Here is a 15,560-nt window from a genome sequence, read left to right on the forward strand (position 1 = left end):
GTATTTGCGGATGGTGTTTCTGATGGAATTGCAGTGGACTGTGAATTAGTGATGAGGGTTTTGTTTTCTTAAAAAGTGCGCCATGCATTCTAGGTTATACTAAAACTACTCTAATTGGTCTAATTTTTATTTATTAGAAACAAATTGTTCAAGAACTAACGCCAGTTTTTAATGATCCAAAACAGAAATAAATGTTCTAGTCTATTAGCGTCCTATATGGAATAAATCAATATTAAAGCTAATTAACCCTTTTCAAAGGCATTTTGTCCCAGGTTTTTATTTAATGGTTCAGTGCTGCTTAAAGGATGGATCAAGCTGGATAAGCTCCATTTAAAAAATGGCCCATTTTGAAAACAGTTTAGCAGCTCACTCTGACGAATATATTTATCAGAATAAACTTACCTCTTTCAACTATATAAATAACTGACCAGGGTTCCTTAAAAGCTCGGAAAATAGAGTTTAAGGGCAATAGCCAACTCTGTCCATTTTGCAACATTATAACATTTTAGTAATTGATTACATGCATTGCTTTCTAAACGTATTTATCATTACAAATACGTTTTGTCCTTTGCTTTCAAGGATATTCCTAAGGGACAGGGGGTGGGTGGGGTGGGGAGGCTCCCTGTATAAGACCTTTCATTCTAGATCATATGTGAAATGCAAACCTCTGATCCACCCTTTTTGGAAGATGCCATGATTTTTTAATAGTGTTCAAACACATACTGCAATGCACACACCATTCAGGACATAAATGACTACTCTGACATATGAAACCCAAGGAAAATTATATACATTATTTAAGGAATTCAACACTCTTCCCCTTTTGCTATACTCTATACAGAATGTACCTGAGTATCAAGCTATTTTTGAGTTATAAAATAGATGATAGATTTTATACATGAATTAAATTCTTCACAGTACCAGAGGAATTAATTTGTGATGTTATGAAATTTTGATTAGCCTGCTGTACAATCACAATTGTTTACCACAAGTGTCTGCATTCTGATTCTTGCAGTCTTTCCAAACAAATAATAAAATGAACTAGAGCGGAGGGCAAGGGGGGAGGCAGAGGAATTTATGAAAACATGGAACACCATAATTTTGCCATTTTTCTGCAATAAGGATGGCAAATGATTCATGGGATAAAATGAAATGTTTTCCACTGTCATTTCAATGGATCTAAGATTTACAGCTTCTTAACTTGGATAGGAAAAACTCCGTATGCATAAAAATGAATTGTAAATCAATTAATGATGGTAACGAAAAACAAACAAAAAAAAGTTGATGTTTAAGCAGAGGAAAAAAATTCTAACAAATGATGAGTTAAAAGGGGAGAAGAAGCAACTACACACAAAGGTCTGTGAAGGAAGGTGGTGGTGGAGAGGGCACGCTTGCTTACAAGAGGGCTTAACATGGGGTTAAAGCTCATTACCTTTAAATCCCTCCGACAAACGGAATAAGGGAGCTTTTTAAGCAAAATTAGATATGCCTCAAACGAATTTAAGAAAACAAAATCAGAAAGAAGTTTGACCTAGTTTTACAGTTTAAGGTTGAAACGAATAAAGAAATCCTATGCCTATGAAAAAGCAGCCTAATTTAAGATGCTCTTCAACTCAAACTACTCTTTTTTAGGCACCTGCTCTAAAGGGGAAACACTGGTGGCATAGTGGTTAAGAGCTACGGCTGGTGACCAAAAGGCTGGCAGTTTGAATCCACCAGGTGCTCCTTGGAAACTCTATGGGGCAGTTCTACTCTGCCCTATAGGGTCAACAGGAGTCGGAATCGACTTGACGGCAGTGAGTTTGTTTTTTTTTTTGTTCCAAATGGAAATATATATATATTTTTTACACCTCCAAACTCCCTGACACACCACCTTCATTGTCAGTGAAGAAGAACAATGAACCTGGATTCTAAAGGCACTGCTGTACCTAGAGAATAAGAGCAGAAGTACTCTGCTTAAGACACAAAACAGTGGGCTTGGTGGGCTCAGAAGGTGGTGGAACCAGTTCCAGGACATGCCACTCTCTACTGTCCAAGTCAGGCACTAAGACTCAATCCTCTGCCATCTTTCACTGAAACATGGCATATTGCCTGCAACTATAGGTCAGCAGTTCAAATCTACCAGGCGCTCCTTGGAAACTCTATGGGGCAGTTCCACTCTGTCCTAGAGGGTCGCTATGAGTCGGAATTGACTTGATGGCAGTGGGTTTGGGTTTTTGTTTTGTTTTGTTTTATAGGAAACATGACTTAACCTTCCTCTCACACATTGATTCAAGCAACCCCAATGTAAAAATGAGAAACTCTTAACTGGGAGCCCGTGGCAGGGTTTGCTCAGCAAGGCAATTCAGTGCCAAATTTGGAGAATAAAGATGGCCCTGATAATTCTGCTAAAGTGGTATTTTGCTTAGATCAAATGAATCTGATTTTTCTAGGTCAAGTATTAAACAAAACAAAAGGTGTTTACTGATTTCGGAAAAGGGCCCACAACCTTCATAAATCCAGGACCTGCAAGATTATCTTTGGAATCATCAAGGCTCACATTCATCATACTATGTGCATTTATTTCACAAGTTTGGTAGCTAATTAGAGACCCAAGATGTAGAGTATGGGCACAAAAGGCTCACCATCTCCACCCCCCATATAGAAATTCTCCCATTAGAAGGATGTCACATCAACTTAAAACTTCTGTTCTTTCCTTCCTTCATGAGTCAAACATCATCAGGTGGAATCCGACACCGGTAATAATGCAATGTTGACACAGATTGCAAAACACTGGCGTTACTATCATAGTTCCCTTTGAATATCATAAATTTTATACATTTTGAAAACTGGGAGCAATTTAGACAAATTTTATGTTGACAAATTTTGAAGTGCTATAAAATTTGATAAGCTAGATCACTGTAAACTGTTCTGAGCAAATACATATTTTTTTCCAGGCATGGAACGAACAGTTCATCCTTACAAGTCTGTCTGGGAGCCATGGCTTTGGGGTATTCTACACAATTTCAAAGCACCTTCAGAAGCTCACACGTCTTTGAGCTCACACAACCAGGAGGCAGTGCATCTTAACCACAAACAGAGAATGTGCTCCCTATATGTGTGTAAATTAAAACCTATAAAATAACACGGGCGTTATAAAATTTGTGTTAAAACTGATAACAGCTTTACTGATTTACTGACAATGAAAATATATAGCATTTTTTCTGTCAGGGCATTTATCAACACTTGGCAACTCTGCACTAACTTGACATGTAAGATGATCAAAATGGATTATGTAATCTTTCCCATTCATTCCTATTGATTTTAGTTATGATAAAATTCATCAGTGTGCCTGGAACGCTTAGTCTGAAAGGCTCTGGTTGACCAGAAAAAAAAAGGAAAGAAAAAAAAACAAAGATTCAACAGAGTTGTAATAGGACGAATGTAATTTTAGAATAGGATTCCACAAATACAGAAGTCGTGCCCTAAAGGCTCCAGCAACAAATTAATACAAATAATTCTAGCAGGCTCATAAAATTACACCTGTCCATGCAGAGTCCCCTTTTGAGATTAAAATTACAAAATTCCAAGCTAAAAGAATTAATGTGTAAGTGCCAATAAGCTTACAGCTTGTTAAAATATTTTCAAACTTTTTTTTTAAAAAACTTCAACACTAATCAAAGTTATTTCTCTGACTGCAAGTAACATCAAAATGCCAGCAAATGGACCATTTTAATCAGTTTTATTGATTCATGCTTTCAGTTCTTATTCAGTTAAAAACAAGGCACATTAAATACATCCTCTTATTGCTCTATAAATGCATGCAGCTCATTCTGTATATCAAAAGTAATAAATAATGGCAATAAAACACCAAGACAGTTATAAAAATGACAACCCAGCCTCAGAGTATTTAACAGTCCAATCTAGAACAATAACCCAACACAAAACATAGAAGTGCCACATAGGAAAACGTGCAGTGTATCCACTCCAGTACTGGGCTTATATTTGATATTCTTTAAAAACATGGTAGGGCTTTTTTTTTTTTACTCCCTAAAAAGGACTGATAGAAGGCAAACCAGTGCAAGTTATAAGTTCATCAAATTCAACATTATTACATTCATGTGCCAAAAGTCTTTACAAATACATTTAAAAAGATGGAAGTAAAATCGGAGCTCACCCTTACAGTATATTTAATAAAAATCAGAAGGAAATTTTTGTTGTTGTACAAAAGGGGAAGCTACATATTGTGAAACAGACAAAAGAAAGCCAGAAACTAAAGCCGAGTAGGCAGCATGCATTTAGCAGTAGAAATCCCAAGTTACACTCAGTCTAAATTCATTGAGAGTAAGAATATTGCCAACAGCATGATGGATAGGAGGCGGGCAGTCTCGGCTGAACAGATAATCCAGCTTTACCACGATTATTATGACTGTGGTCGGGGCTATCTCAAGGAGTATTTCCAACTCTTTACCACAGATGGGGGTACCTTCACCTGAATCCCCTTAAAGGCTCTTGAAATAAATCACTTGACGATGAAAGACAATCCCTGTACACCCCACCCCCACCCCAAGAGAGTCATCTAATATCATATTTATATGAAAAGGAAAAAAAATCATTATTTTATGCTTGGGATGGGTTTTGAATGGGCTTATTTCACTTCCTCTCTTCTTAAAGCAGGTAAAGGTGCTGTAAAGCTTTGATTAAGAACTTACGCTAAAATGCCGGGATGCTTTATTCACAGTAAAGGCTTGGAACCAGTTCATTTCCAAGACAAGTCTCTGGGACTGGTGAAGGAGCATATGCTTCAGAATTAAGCAGATTTTAGGCAAATGCAGATATGCTCAAAAGAAGAAATACGTGCTTTTCTTTGCCGTTAAAGGCACTTCACTCATAGCAAAGCATGTGCAAACGAGGCCTGTTTTACAAACAGAACTGCCCAGGTTGGCCAGGATTTCTAAGCCCCATCCCTACTGTTACGGATTCAGGGAGGATACAAGTCATCGTTATCGTGATCTAACTAGAAAGAGAAAAAGAGAAAGGGGAGAGAGAAAACAAATGTATAACATTATGGTACATCATCTGGGCTGTTTTAGAAAACAGCTCTCTACCTATTAAGTGCCATTGGGTTCTAAACAGTGCAATTTATTATATTGATAGAAAAACACTAAATTGCAAAGCCACATGCTTCCATTTATTTTTTTTAAGAAGGCCAGTGTAAAAAATTTACACCTTGAGATAAAAAGTTCACAGTGATATCTGGGAGCATCACTTGGTGTTTCAGGTGTTTCTTGAAGAAGCGGCACGTAGCTAAACTCCACTTAAAGGCAAAATGAGTTAAGATGCTATCTTTTCCTGCAGTTTCTGCCTGTTGCAGCTGTGAATGAGGGTAGGAGCTTAGGGGAGTGAACCTCCAGTGTTTCTACTGTGACTTATAGGCTCGTAACCCACTTGAGTGAGGCAATCAGGTATTCCACAGTGTTGACATAAATAGAAATAACAACACAAAAGTGTTTTATGTAGCAGTTTAAAAACTAAGACCTCAAGTCTGTACAATGAAAATCTGCCAAGCAATAAAGTGTTAACATTTCCTCTGATACACTGAACCTGATCTTAAGAAAACTAAGGTGGTAGGCAGTTAACTTCACAAGAGGAAACACAATGAATATCCAGATGACTCTATTTGAAATGCCACCAAAACATAGCAAAGGCACCCCAACTCAGTCTTTAAATTCAATGCATTACTTGTTAAATTCAGCGCAGACTGCCGTGTGTGCATACACGTAGGTGTTATATTTTTAGTTTTAGTTTTGGTTGACTGAGAAGTTTTTCTATTGAGGGCAAAAGGCGAAAATCTTTAAGCAACCAAAATGACCTTGAATAATGCAGTCTTGTGTCTTTTTTGCACCTAATTACAAAAAAAGTTAACTAAAATCTATTTCTATTCTCTTTTACTATTTGTTTGCAAATACCTAAAAAACGATGCAATAAACAATACCACGTGCTCCAAAAACTAGGATTTGGGGATTGAAAATTGTGCTATCATATATGTGGCTATATAAGTACTTTTTTTTTTTTTTTTAACCCTTATATTCACTACTACTGTAAAGATTTGAGAAATCTGGTCTCATATCATTACATCCAAACTGCCAGATGAATGCTGGTTTTAAAGTAAGAAAAACAATGATGTTCCTGGCAAAAATAAGAGTCAAAGAAAACCAGCAGTGACTGGGGAAGAAAAAAAAAAAGGAACTGCTGAGATGAAACTATCACTGTAACTCCCAGCAAATGTCAATGCTATCCTTATACCTGTGATTCCGGAAGCTTTCAGAGTTTCTCTTTGTGACGAACTCCTCTAACCAGATCTAAACTTCTTCTTCCCTCTCCAGTTTTGCCAGTCATACTCTGGATATAATACTGTGAGATACTGTTTTGATGAGAAATGTAGACAAGCTAGAGGAAGAGGGGGCTGAGAAATTTCCAGAAACACTGTCATTTCCATAGGGGTCACTTTCCACTCCACTTCTTTTAAGAACAAATGTTACCTACAAGCTTCGTGTCCAGAGCTTTGTGCATAAAATCTTTCCTGCTTCTTCTTCCAATTTCTGCCAAAATATTCTGCCTCTAGAACTGATTCAGAGTATGTGAGTAAACAAAGGAATATGTCCAGTTTAACAGGTCACAAGGTGGGTGTAATACATGAAATCAGTGTGCATTGAGAATGAAAAAAAAGATAAAATACACTTTGTAGAAGCTAGACTGAATGGCAAACACAAATAAAGAGTATACACTAGTGTCCTAAAGCTTTGGAATGTTCCTCAGTGTAAAGGAAGGCAGCTATCCATGTCTACTATTCTGGAGTGGTGTGAGCCTTCTCTGGTTGTTACACGGCGACGTGCTGTTCCTATGTCTGCTGGCTGTGGATTTACTGCTCAGACTCACAATCCTCCGCAGCTACGGTCCACCGGAATCACAACTCTTCTGTCGAGGTTCTCTTCTGCAGTTTTCATTAGTATAGCAAGCCGGCTTCCAGACACCCTTCCTTTTTGAATGGCGCTCATCAGCTTAAAGAGAAAATATGCAACAGATTCAGAAGGCAGGATGGCTTATTCCCTTCTTGGTGGCATTTTAATGGTTACCATTGCAACAGGCACAGGTCATTAAGTCCTCCATCAAAAGCCATAGCAGGTGCTACAACTCAAATAAGAAGAGTACAGTTTTTGAACATTTAAAAAGGGGTATTTCACCACTGCTGCTGCTGCTGCTGCAAAAAAAAAAGACACCTATCTGGCAAATCACGCTGCCTTTTAAAAAGCAAATCTAGTGCGCCGCTTTTTGCTCTTTAGTGTGCTCGGGGCACCCTCTTTTTTTTTTTTTTTTTAATAAGCAACTCAAATATTGAATCTTTAATTCCATTTGAAAATCTTAGAAAAGAATCTCTGGGATTGAACAAAGACAAACCATGACCTGTATTTAACTACCCCTCTTTAGTGTTACTGTACTTGACAACTTCAAGTCTCCTAAATCCAAATTCCTTAAAGACTTTTTAAGGTAACTTACATTTACGTCCTTCAAAATGGACCCAGAGATCTACCTTAAGAATTAAAAGCACTCCACAGCCAGACTTTAGCTAATTCATTTTTATCCAATGGATAAAATCAGAATTAAGTTTTGAAATTACATGCAGTCAGCAGGCAAAGGCCTTTAATCTGGTAGGTGACTTTGCAATTATGGGCATGGGGAATTTCTTTTTTTTCCTTTTCAAGTTGATATGGTTTTAACTATTTGCTCTTCTTGATCGTACTTTCCCCCACCCAGTCTTTTTGTAATATTTGTTTATCTTGAAAAGAACTGATTTAGTTATTCACTGGAAAAATATATATAAAATTTTCAAAATATGTTTAGGCTTACAGTTTTCAGTCCAGTGAGACACACTGAAAAACACTCTGAATGAGAGTTAGAGGCATCTGCCAAAGGGCCAAAACACAATCTCATGACCTTATTAAAAACTGTTTCACAAGCTATTGCTTATTAGAGATGGACTTTTCTTGGCAGCAGTGTCATTAAAGCCCAAGCCTAAAAATACAGTAATGTAACCATGGAATATCTGTAGTGATCCTTCCACAAGGATTACTGAAAAGCCAAATCTGTATTTAAAACAATGTTTAACAGACAGGTAATAAGCTCTTAGTCTTAAGAAAAGGAAAATATTTTATTATCCCCCTAAAGAAAAACCCCACTGAAAACATACTTTACATCTCATGAAGGATGGTGTAACAATAAGGGATGCTGACATCTCAAGACAGAACAATTTATTTTGCCTCAGGTTCCATGAAGATCTTCAAAGTTTATTGGAACAAACAGACAGGCAGAACTCGAGGTTTTTTCTTTCAGTATAAACAGTATATGATATACCAACCTCTAAAAACTCAGTTTCTTCAACATAAAAAGCATCCAGAAGCCATATTACAAGAAAAATACATAAATAAATAACATTTGGGTGTGAATATATTTCATAAGGAACATAGCATTTTTTTAAGTTGAAAATTACACTCTGTATTTTACTTGGTAGAAGCATGAATAGTCTTTCACTCAGAATTGCACAAGAAATACTCAATTATTAAAAACTTCTACAAGAAAATCTACAGTTTAAGTTATTTTCTGCATGTTTAACTCCACTGCACTCAAAAAAATTACTTAAAACCCAAGTCACATAGTATATACATAAAATTAGATTCTCACTGTTTCTAAAACTCCAGGCCTTTCAACCCTAAATACTGTTCTTGATTTACAACACATGTGAAATGAAGCATAGCCATTTCTCTGAAGAAAAGTTTTCTAAATTCTTGAGACAAACAGTAAAATATTCTTCAGAAAACTACACAAAAAAAGTATATTAAATGACCCCTAATTCCCAAAATATGCATCTAGTTAAACAGTAAGCTAAAGAACCAAACATTCTTTTTTGTAATGCTGGACACAACCTGTGAAAATTTTCTGCATTTAGATTCAACAATGCTCTTATCTGCAGCTCATCTCTAGAGAGACAATTACCATTTCCTTTGCCTTGATCTTGTTTGTTTAACTTGACACAGTGAAGAAAGGGCTGACATTGACCAAAATCCCAGCATTAATTTATTTCATGTTCAGCATTCATCATTGCCATGGTGCAAGCAAGACCTGGCATTCATTTGAAGAAACCTGCTCAGAAAGCACGACAGAAAAAACCTGGCTACTTGGTAACCAATACATTCTTCATACGATTAGAGTCAATATGGACAGACACAAATAATGTTTCTATGGCTTTGTTTTCTCTCTTTTAAGGGACTTTTAAGGGATAGTGTGCAGCAACCAATCTGAAATTAAAGTAACATAACATTTCCTTCAATGGTACAAAGGTTAAACGATTAACCCTTGAATAAGCTGAAAATTGGAAATGAAGATATTTGGATTATATGGTCTAACCCCAGAATACCGTGTACCTCCTTTTGCTTTTCAGGTTCTTACAGTGTAACAATCTAATAATCACATTCTCAAATAAATAGGATTTTCAAATTAATACGAATATGGTTTTCTTAAAGTTCCTCCATAAAAAAAAAACGACCATCTGGGTTGCTGTATAAGAGACTGGCTTGACTTCTAAACTTTCATTTAAAACACAATAAAAATTATTAAAAAAAAAAAAAATGACCTTCCACATTAGGAATATTGTGTTGCTTCTTTTGAAGTTGGGTAGGAAATGACCCAACAGTGATATCCCAAGGCATAGTTCTTTAAAAAGCATGCTTTTTATTCAGTCTTTTCAGCCATAATTAACTTAGGTTTAATCTAAATTGCTCAACACAGCAGGATGTTCCTTATAAAAACAAAGAAAAAGAAAATGAATGACGGAGAGCCTTATCCTTGAGTACTGACTTATCAGCCTTTGCTGGCTTCAAGCTTTCTCCTTTTTTCAGAATGAAGTGACAACTGTGTGGATGTAAAAACCCACATTCAAACATCCATTTGTTATAATGACAACCAAAAGACAAAAGGAAACATGCTTGTTTCTTTTCATCACAACTCACCTGCAAGAATTCATTGAGTTCAACCTGTCCATTTTTATTCAAATCTACTTCATTCAGAATTTCATGGAGTGTATTTTCATCTATTTGGACATTAATACTCTAAATGAAAAGCAAAGAAGAATCATGAGGTCTAATTAGAAATTAAGCACATCGTTTTATTAATTTTACTAAGATTTTTTAAAAAATATTACTTATAGAAAGTATTAGATGAGAAAAAAAATGATAGAATATCACCTTTACACTATTCTGCTATTTAAGACTGATAGTGAACCAAAAAAATATTACCTCTAATACACGCTGAACATCAACTATGGTAATAAAGCCTTTCTGATCTTCATCAAACTTATGAAATCTCTTCTTGTACCTGGAACACAACATTGATTAACAGGAAAATATATTTACACAGGAGAAGAAAAAAAGGGGGAAAGAGACATGGAAATGTATTAAAAGTACCTGTCAACATCTGAGGGCAGCAGACTAATTTCAGAGCGATCTGTTAGTTGTTCTGATCGAGATTTATAGCCCATTTCGTAATACAGAAACTTTCTAGCTGTTTCAAGTTCTTCCTAAAATACAGACACACATAAAGTTCAAAGATTATAGGAAGAATTATCAAATATTTTCTCTCTCCCCTCCCTTTCTGGTCTTCAAAAAAAAACTGACCCTCACTTTTCTGACCACAATTTTTCTTATTTTCTTCTCAGCTTTACTGAAGTATAATTTACTTACACTGAAATTCACCTATTTTAGGTGTGCATTCTACCACAATCAAGATGTAGGTAATTTCCATCACTCTATATAGCTTCCTCATGCCCATTTGCAGGCAATTCCTTCCCGTGACCTCCAGCCCCAGATAACTACTTATCTGCCTCCTGTCACTAGAATTTCGCCTTTTTTAGAATTGTAACTAAAAGGGTTCAGATAGGAAGAACTTCTGTGCTTCGAAGACTGCTTTCGCTTAGCATAATGATTCTAAGATTCACCCATGTATCAGTATTTCATTTCTTTTTATTACTGAGTATTCTTTCACAATTCTGACAGCAAAATCCACAGGGCCAATCTTGTGGTTTGGTGATTGAAAAAAAGGAATTAAGGAGATAAAATGAAGACATCTAGGACTTGAGCAAGCCCTGTGATGTAACACCGTGACGTAGCAGATGTCATGGGATTAGCTAGTACGAAATTTTGTCACTGGAATTCTGATAACTGGCTGGAAGTTACAGAATCATGGGAAGGACGAAGTTATCCTGAATACTCTTCTTGCTTTCAGTGACTCATGTCAGTTAATACTGCTGCTGACATGACCTTTCTTAATTTTCATCACGTCACCCTTCCATCTAAGAGCCTCCAAAATGGCTCCATGCAACTATGTCTCTTTCCTCCCCCATATGGGAGAATACTTCTCAATTCCATTGATGTGAGCTTGGCCACGTGACTTACGATGGCCAACGGAACTTCAGGGGATATGACATACAAGTAAAAGCTTTAAAAACAACTACACAGCTTTTCTTAGCCTTACTTGCTCCGGTGCCATGAGAAAGGCACGTCGCAGATGGTTCCTGAAGCCAACCTTCCACATGGAGAAGTGCAACAGCAGCTAACATGCAGCCTTTAGGTACCATAAGTGAAAAGTAAATGTTTGCTGGGGTGAGCCAAGGAAGTTGCCTGTTATACAACATAACCTATCAAAAGCTGACTAATACAAGTCTCCAATTATCCAGACTGCCCATCAAATGATCTTATTAACTTAAAACCAAAAAAAAAAAAAAAAACCTGTTGATGTCTACTCATGGCAACCCCATGTGTGTCTGAGTAGAACTGTGCTCCACAAGGTTTTCAGTGGCTGAATTTTTTGGAAGTAGATCATCTTTCTTTCTTCTAAGGAGCTTCTGGGTGGACCAGAACCACCAATCTTCCAGTTAGCAGCCCAGCGCACTAACAGTTTACACCACCTAGGGACTCCATTACTAACTCGGTAGTTCCCAAATTTTGGTCTGAAGAGCAATGCCAGTGTCGAGTGAAATGAGAAAAATAAAACAGTGTCACATGCAACTGCATGCAAGGCCGTTATATGTACTTTCTCATGTTACTGATGGCCCCTTACCCCTTTCAAGACCCTATTACTTTTTTAGTTTTTTTGTTTTTGTTTTATGTGTTTTTGGTAATGGGAGGCATGATTACTAATTGAATGTGTTCAAAGTTTTGGTTGGTAATACAGATTCGGAAACCCTGGTGGCATAGTGGGTAAGTGCTATGGCTGCTAACCAAAAAGTCAGCAGTTCAAATCCACCAGGCGCTCCTTGGAAACTCTATGGGGCAGTTCTGCTCTGTCCTACAGGGTTGCTATGAGTCATATTCAAATCGACAGCAACGGGTAACAGAGATTTTGATAAATATCATGTGGACATACATTTTCCCACAAAACATTCCAGTAGTCTGGTGACATGTTAGTGGCCTCCATTTGAACCAAGAATCTTTGGAGGGTGGCAACTTCTATTTTATTACATTTGTTTTCAAAATATGAGACACACACGTACCAAAAAAAAAAAAAAAACCCACCAGGGCTTCTATCACACAGGAAGCCATAAATAAATATGCTTACAAGGATTATCTAGCTGTACAATTTGTGGATGTATGCCTCAAACCTAAGCCTTCTACCACTGTAAATTTTCATCAAAGAAAGTACCTTTCATTTTTTGCTGTTACACAAGTCCGCACTGAAGGGCTACAGATACTTTTGGTGGGAAAAGTAGCCTTCCAAGAAACCTGAGAGCCTCAAAATGTTTGTGGGTGCATTCTGTCCCAAGAAGCATAAAAGGGTTACTCCATTTTCTTGAGAAGACAAATCTTTTTTTTTTTCCACCTGTTATTTTTCCCTTCCTACTTTCCTTTCTCTTAGGAAACAGATGATAGAAATGTTTTTCCTTAATGTTCTCTACATAGCAAAATAAAATGTTAGCAATACTAAACAATTCTCCCAATTTAAAAAAAAGGGGGGGGGATGTATGTGCTTGCGTGCGTGTGTGTTTGTGTGTGTATAAAGTCACCAAGGAAATCTAGAAGATTTCTCTCCTGACTCAAGGAAATGTACTATTTGCTATACAGGTTGTTTCCAGGTTACCAATGAGATCCTTTTCTAAGTTTGGCTTTGAGTTGAATTTGGAGGTAAGTCAGAACAGGTACATATGGTTCTTATTTAGCATCAGTTAGTCAAATGTTTGTCTTAGTATACAGTATATATTTCACCTTTCCATACACATAAAATACTTAAGAAACACTTCCAAACCGCACAATGTTTTCCTGAGCATCACAAAGTAAAGTCTGTGTTCATTATTACAAACCATTGTATTTAACTCAAAATTTTAATAGGCTTTATGGCAGTCTTGCCCATGGGAGTGGCAGTCAAGAAATTAAATACTGCACTGGGTAAAACTACTGCAAAGACCTCTTCTTAAAGTGTTGAAAAGCAAAGATGTCACTTTGAGGACTGAGGTGCACCTGACCCAAATCATGATATTTTCGATCATCTCGTAGGCATGCAAAAACTAGACAACGAATAAAGAAGACCGAAGAAGAATTGATGCCTTTGAGTTATGGTGTTGGCAAAGAATATTGAATATATTGCCAGAAGAACAAACAAGTCTGTCTGGGAAGAAATACAGCCAGAATGCTCCTTGGAAGCGAGGATGGTGAGACTTCTTCTTACATACTTTGGACAAGTTATCGTATCAGAAGGGACCAAGTCCCTGGAGAAAGACATCATGCTTGGTAAGGTAAAGGGTCAGTGAAAAAGAGGAAGACACTCACTGAGATGGACTGACACAATGGCTGCAACAATGGGCTCAAACGTAGCAAGGACTATGAGGACGGCACAGGACCGGGTAGTGTTTCATTCTGTTGTACGAAGGGTCACTGTGGGTCAAAACCGACTCAACAGCACCTAACATCAAAGTGGCAGTCCGCTTTTAAGCATAAGTTGACTTTAAGTCAGATGTTTGTAACCTGGGGACTGCCTGTATATTAAATAATTCATTTTTGTGATCCACCAATCTTATCCTGCCATTTTCTACAAAACTGGTTTAAAATTCATCTCCTTGGAAATGCTATCTCCATTATGTCCTTTCAAAAACAATCTTTTCCTAGATTCATGTCCCTTCACTGCTTCTGTTATTCACCCATACTACATCAAGCAAGGAATCATGGAATTTCAAAGCTGGAAAGAATTCTTCCCTAGTGATCACGCAACATACCTCCCTAATTTCACATTTCCTTTACAACACTCCAAAAACCCACGCCTGAGGCCTCGGAGTAAAGAATTTTAGCGATAGGGAAGATAACAGTATCAATGAAAGGAGCCCATAAATAGATGGCTCCAATTGTTAAAAAGTTTTATGTTGGATGTTAAATCTGTTGTTGTTAGGTGCCGTCGACTCGGTTCCAACTCATACCGACCCTACGCACAACAGAACGAAACTTGCCCGGTCCTGCACCATCCTTACAATCGTTAGGTTAAATCTACTTTCTTGCAATTCCTCCCATTTGTTTGGGGTCAGCAAAATCCTTCCACAGCAGAGGAAGGCTAGTATTGTTTTGATTTTTTTTTTTTTCTATATCACAACATAGCAAATATTTAAAGACATTATGTTCTTTCCACCATACAGTCTTCTCTGCATAAGTTATGATTTCAAATTCCTACATCAGGCTGGATAATTTCTTTCAGACCACATCTGGTTTGTCTTAGAATTATCAGAACAAAACACAATACCCCAACAGAGATCTGACAAGTACCTAGAAGGGGGTAACTATCAGTTTCATTAATCCAGATATATGATTTCTATTAATGCAGCTTAAGATTGCAATTGGATTTGGGGGCAGATACGGAGCCCTGGTGGTGCAGTGGTTAAGAGCTCGGCTACTAACCAAAAGGTTGGCAGTTCGAATCCACAAGCCGCTCCTTGGAAACTCCACAGGACAGTTCTATTCTGTCCTTGAGGGTCACTATGAGTCGGAATCAACTTGACACCAATGGGTTAGGGTCCATTCAGAGGCCTGGTGGCATAGTGGTTAAGAGTTTGGCTATTAACCAAAAGGTCGGCAGTTCTAATTCACCAGCCGCTCCTTGGAAATCCTATGGGGCAGTTCTACTCTGTCCTAGATGGTTGCTATAAGTTGGAATCGACTAGATGGCAATGGGTTAGGCCCACTCAAGGAGCCCTGGTGTCACACTGGTTAAGCAGCTCTGCTACTAACCGAAAGGTGAGCAGTTCTAACTCATCGGCTACTCCACCAGAGAAAGCCTGCTTCCATAAATATTGAAACCCTATGGGACTGTTCCACTCTGTCCTACATGGTTGCTATGAGTGGGAATTGACTGGACGGCAAGGGTTTTTGTTTTTTTATGGTCCACTCTTAACTGCACTGCACTCACAGTTAACTAAAACCGTATTTCTTTTTCACGTGTGCTAGTTTTTTTTTTAGTGTTAAGCCTTGTGAAATCCATCTTGAACGGCTGACATT

At 37.4% G+C, this 15,560-nt stretch overlaps 1 protein-coding gene across 5 annotated transcripts in view; it reads right to left on the reverse strand.

Annotated features, from left to right (window-relative positions):
- Positions 1-6,136: 6,136 nt before the first annotated feature.
- GPD2 (glycerol-3-phosphate dehydrogenase 2) overlaps positions 6,137-15,560 on the reverse strand; it is a 181,685-nt gene continuing 172,261 nt past the window's right edge. For all 5 annotated transcript variants that reach the window (XM_064287126.1, XM_064287123.1, XM_064287127.1 and 2 more), the window contains 4 exons: positions 10,497-10,609; positions 10,329-10,407; positions 10,044-10,142; positions 6,137-7,040 (listed from right to left, as the gene is read on the reverse strand). In XM_064287126.1, the coding sequence (XP_064143196.1) occupies positions 6,915-7,040; positions 10,044-10,142; positions 10,329-10,407; positions 10,497-10,609 (417 nt within the window). In that variant the 3' untranslated portion in view covers positions 6,137-6,914. The remainder of the gene's footprint in view (positions 7,041-10,043; positions 10,143-10,328; positions 10,408-10,496; positions 10,610-15,560) is intronic.

This window comes from Loxodonta africana, chromosome 6 (genome assembly GCF_030014295.1).
Source record: "Loxodonta africana isolate mLoxAfr1 chromosome 6, mLoxAfr1.hap2, whole genome shotgun sequence".
Classification (NCBI taxonomy): Eukaryota; Metazoa; Chordata; class Mammalia; order Proboscidea; family Elephantidae; genus Loxodonta; species Loxodonta africana.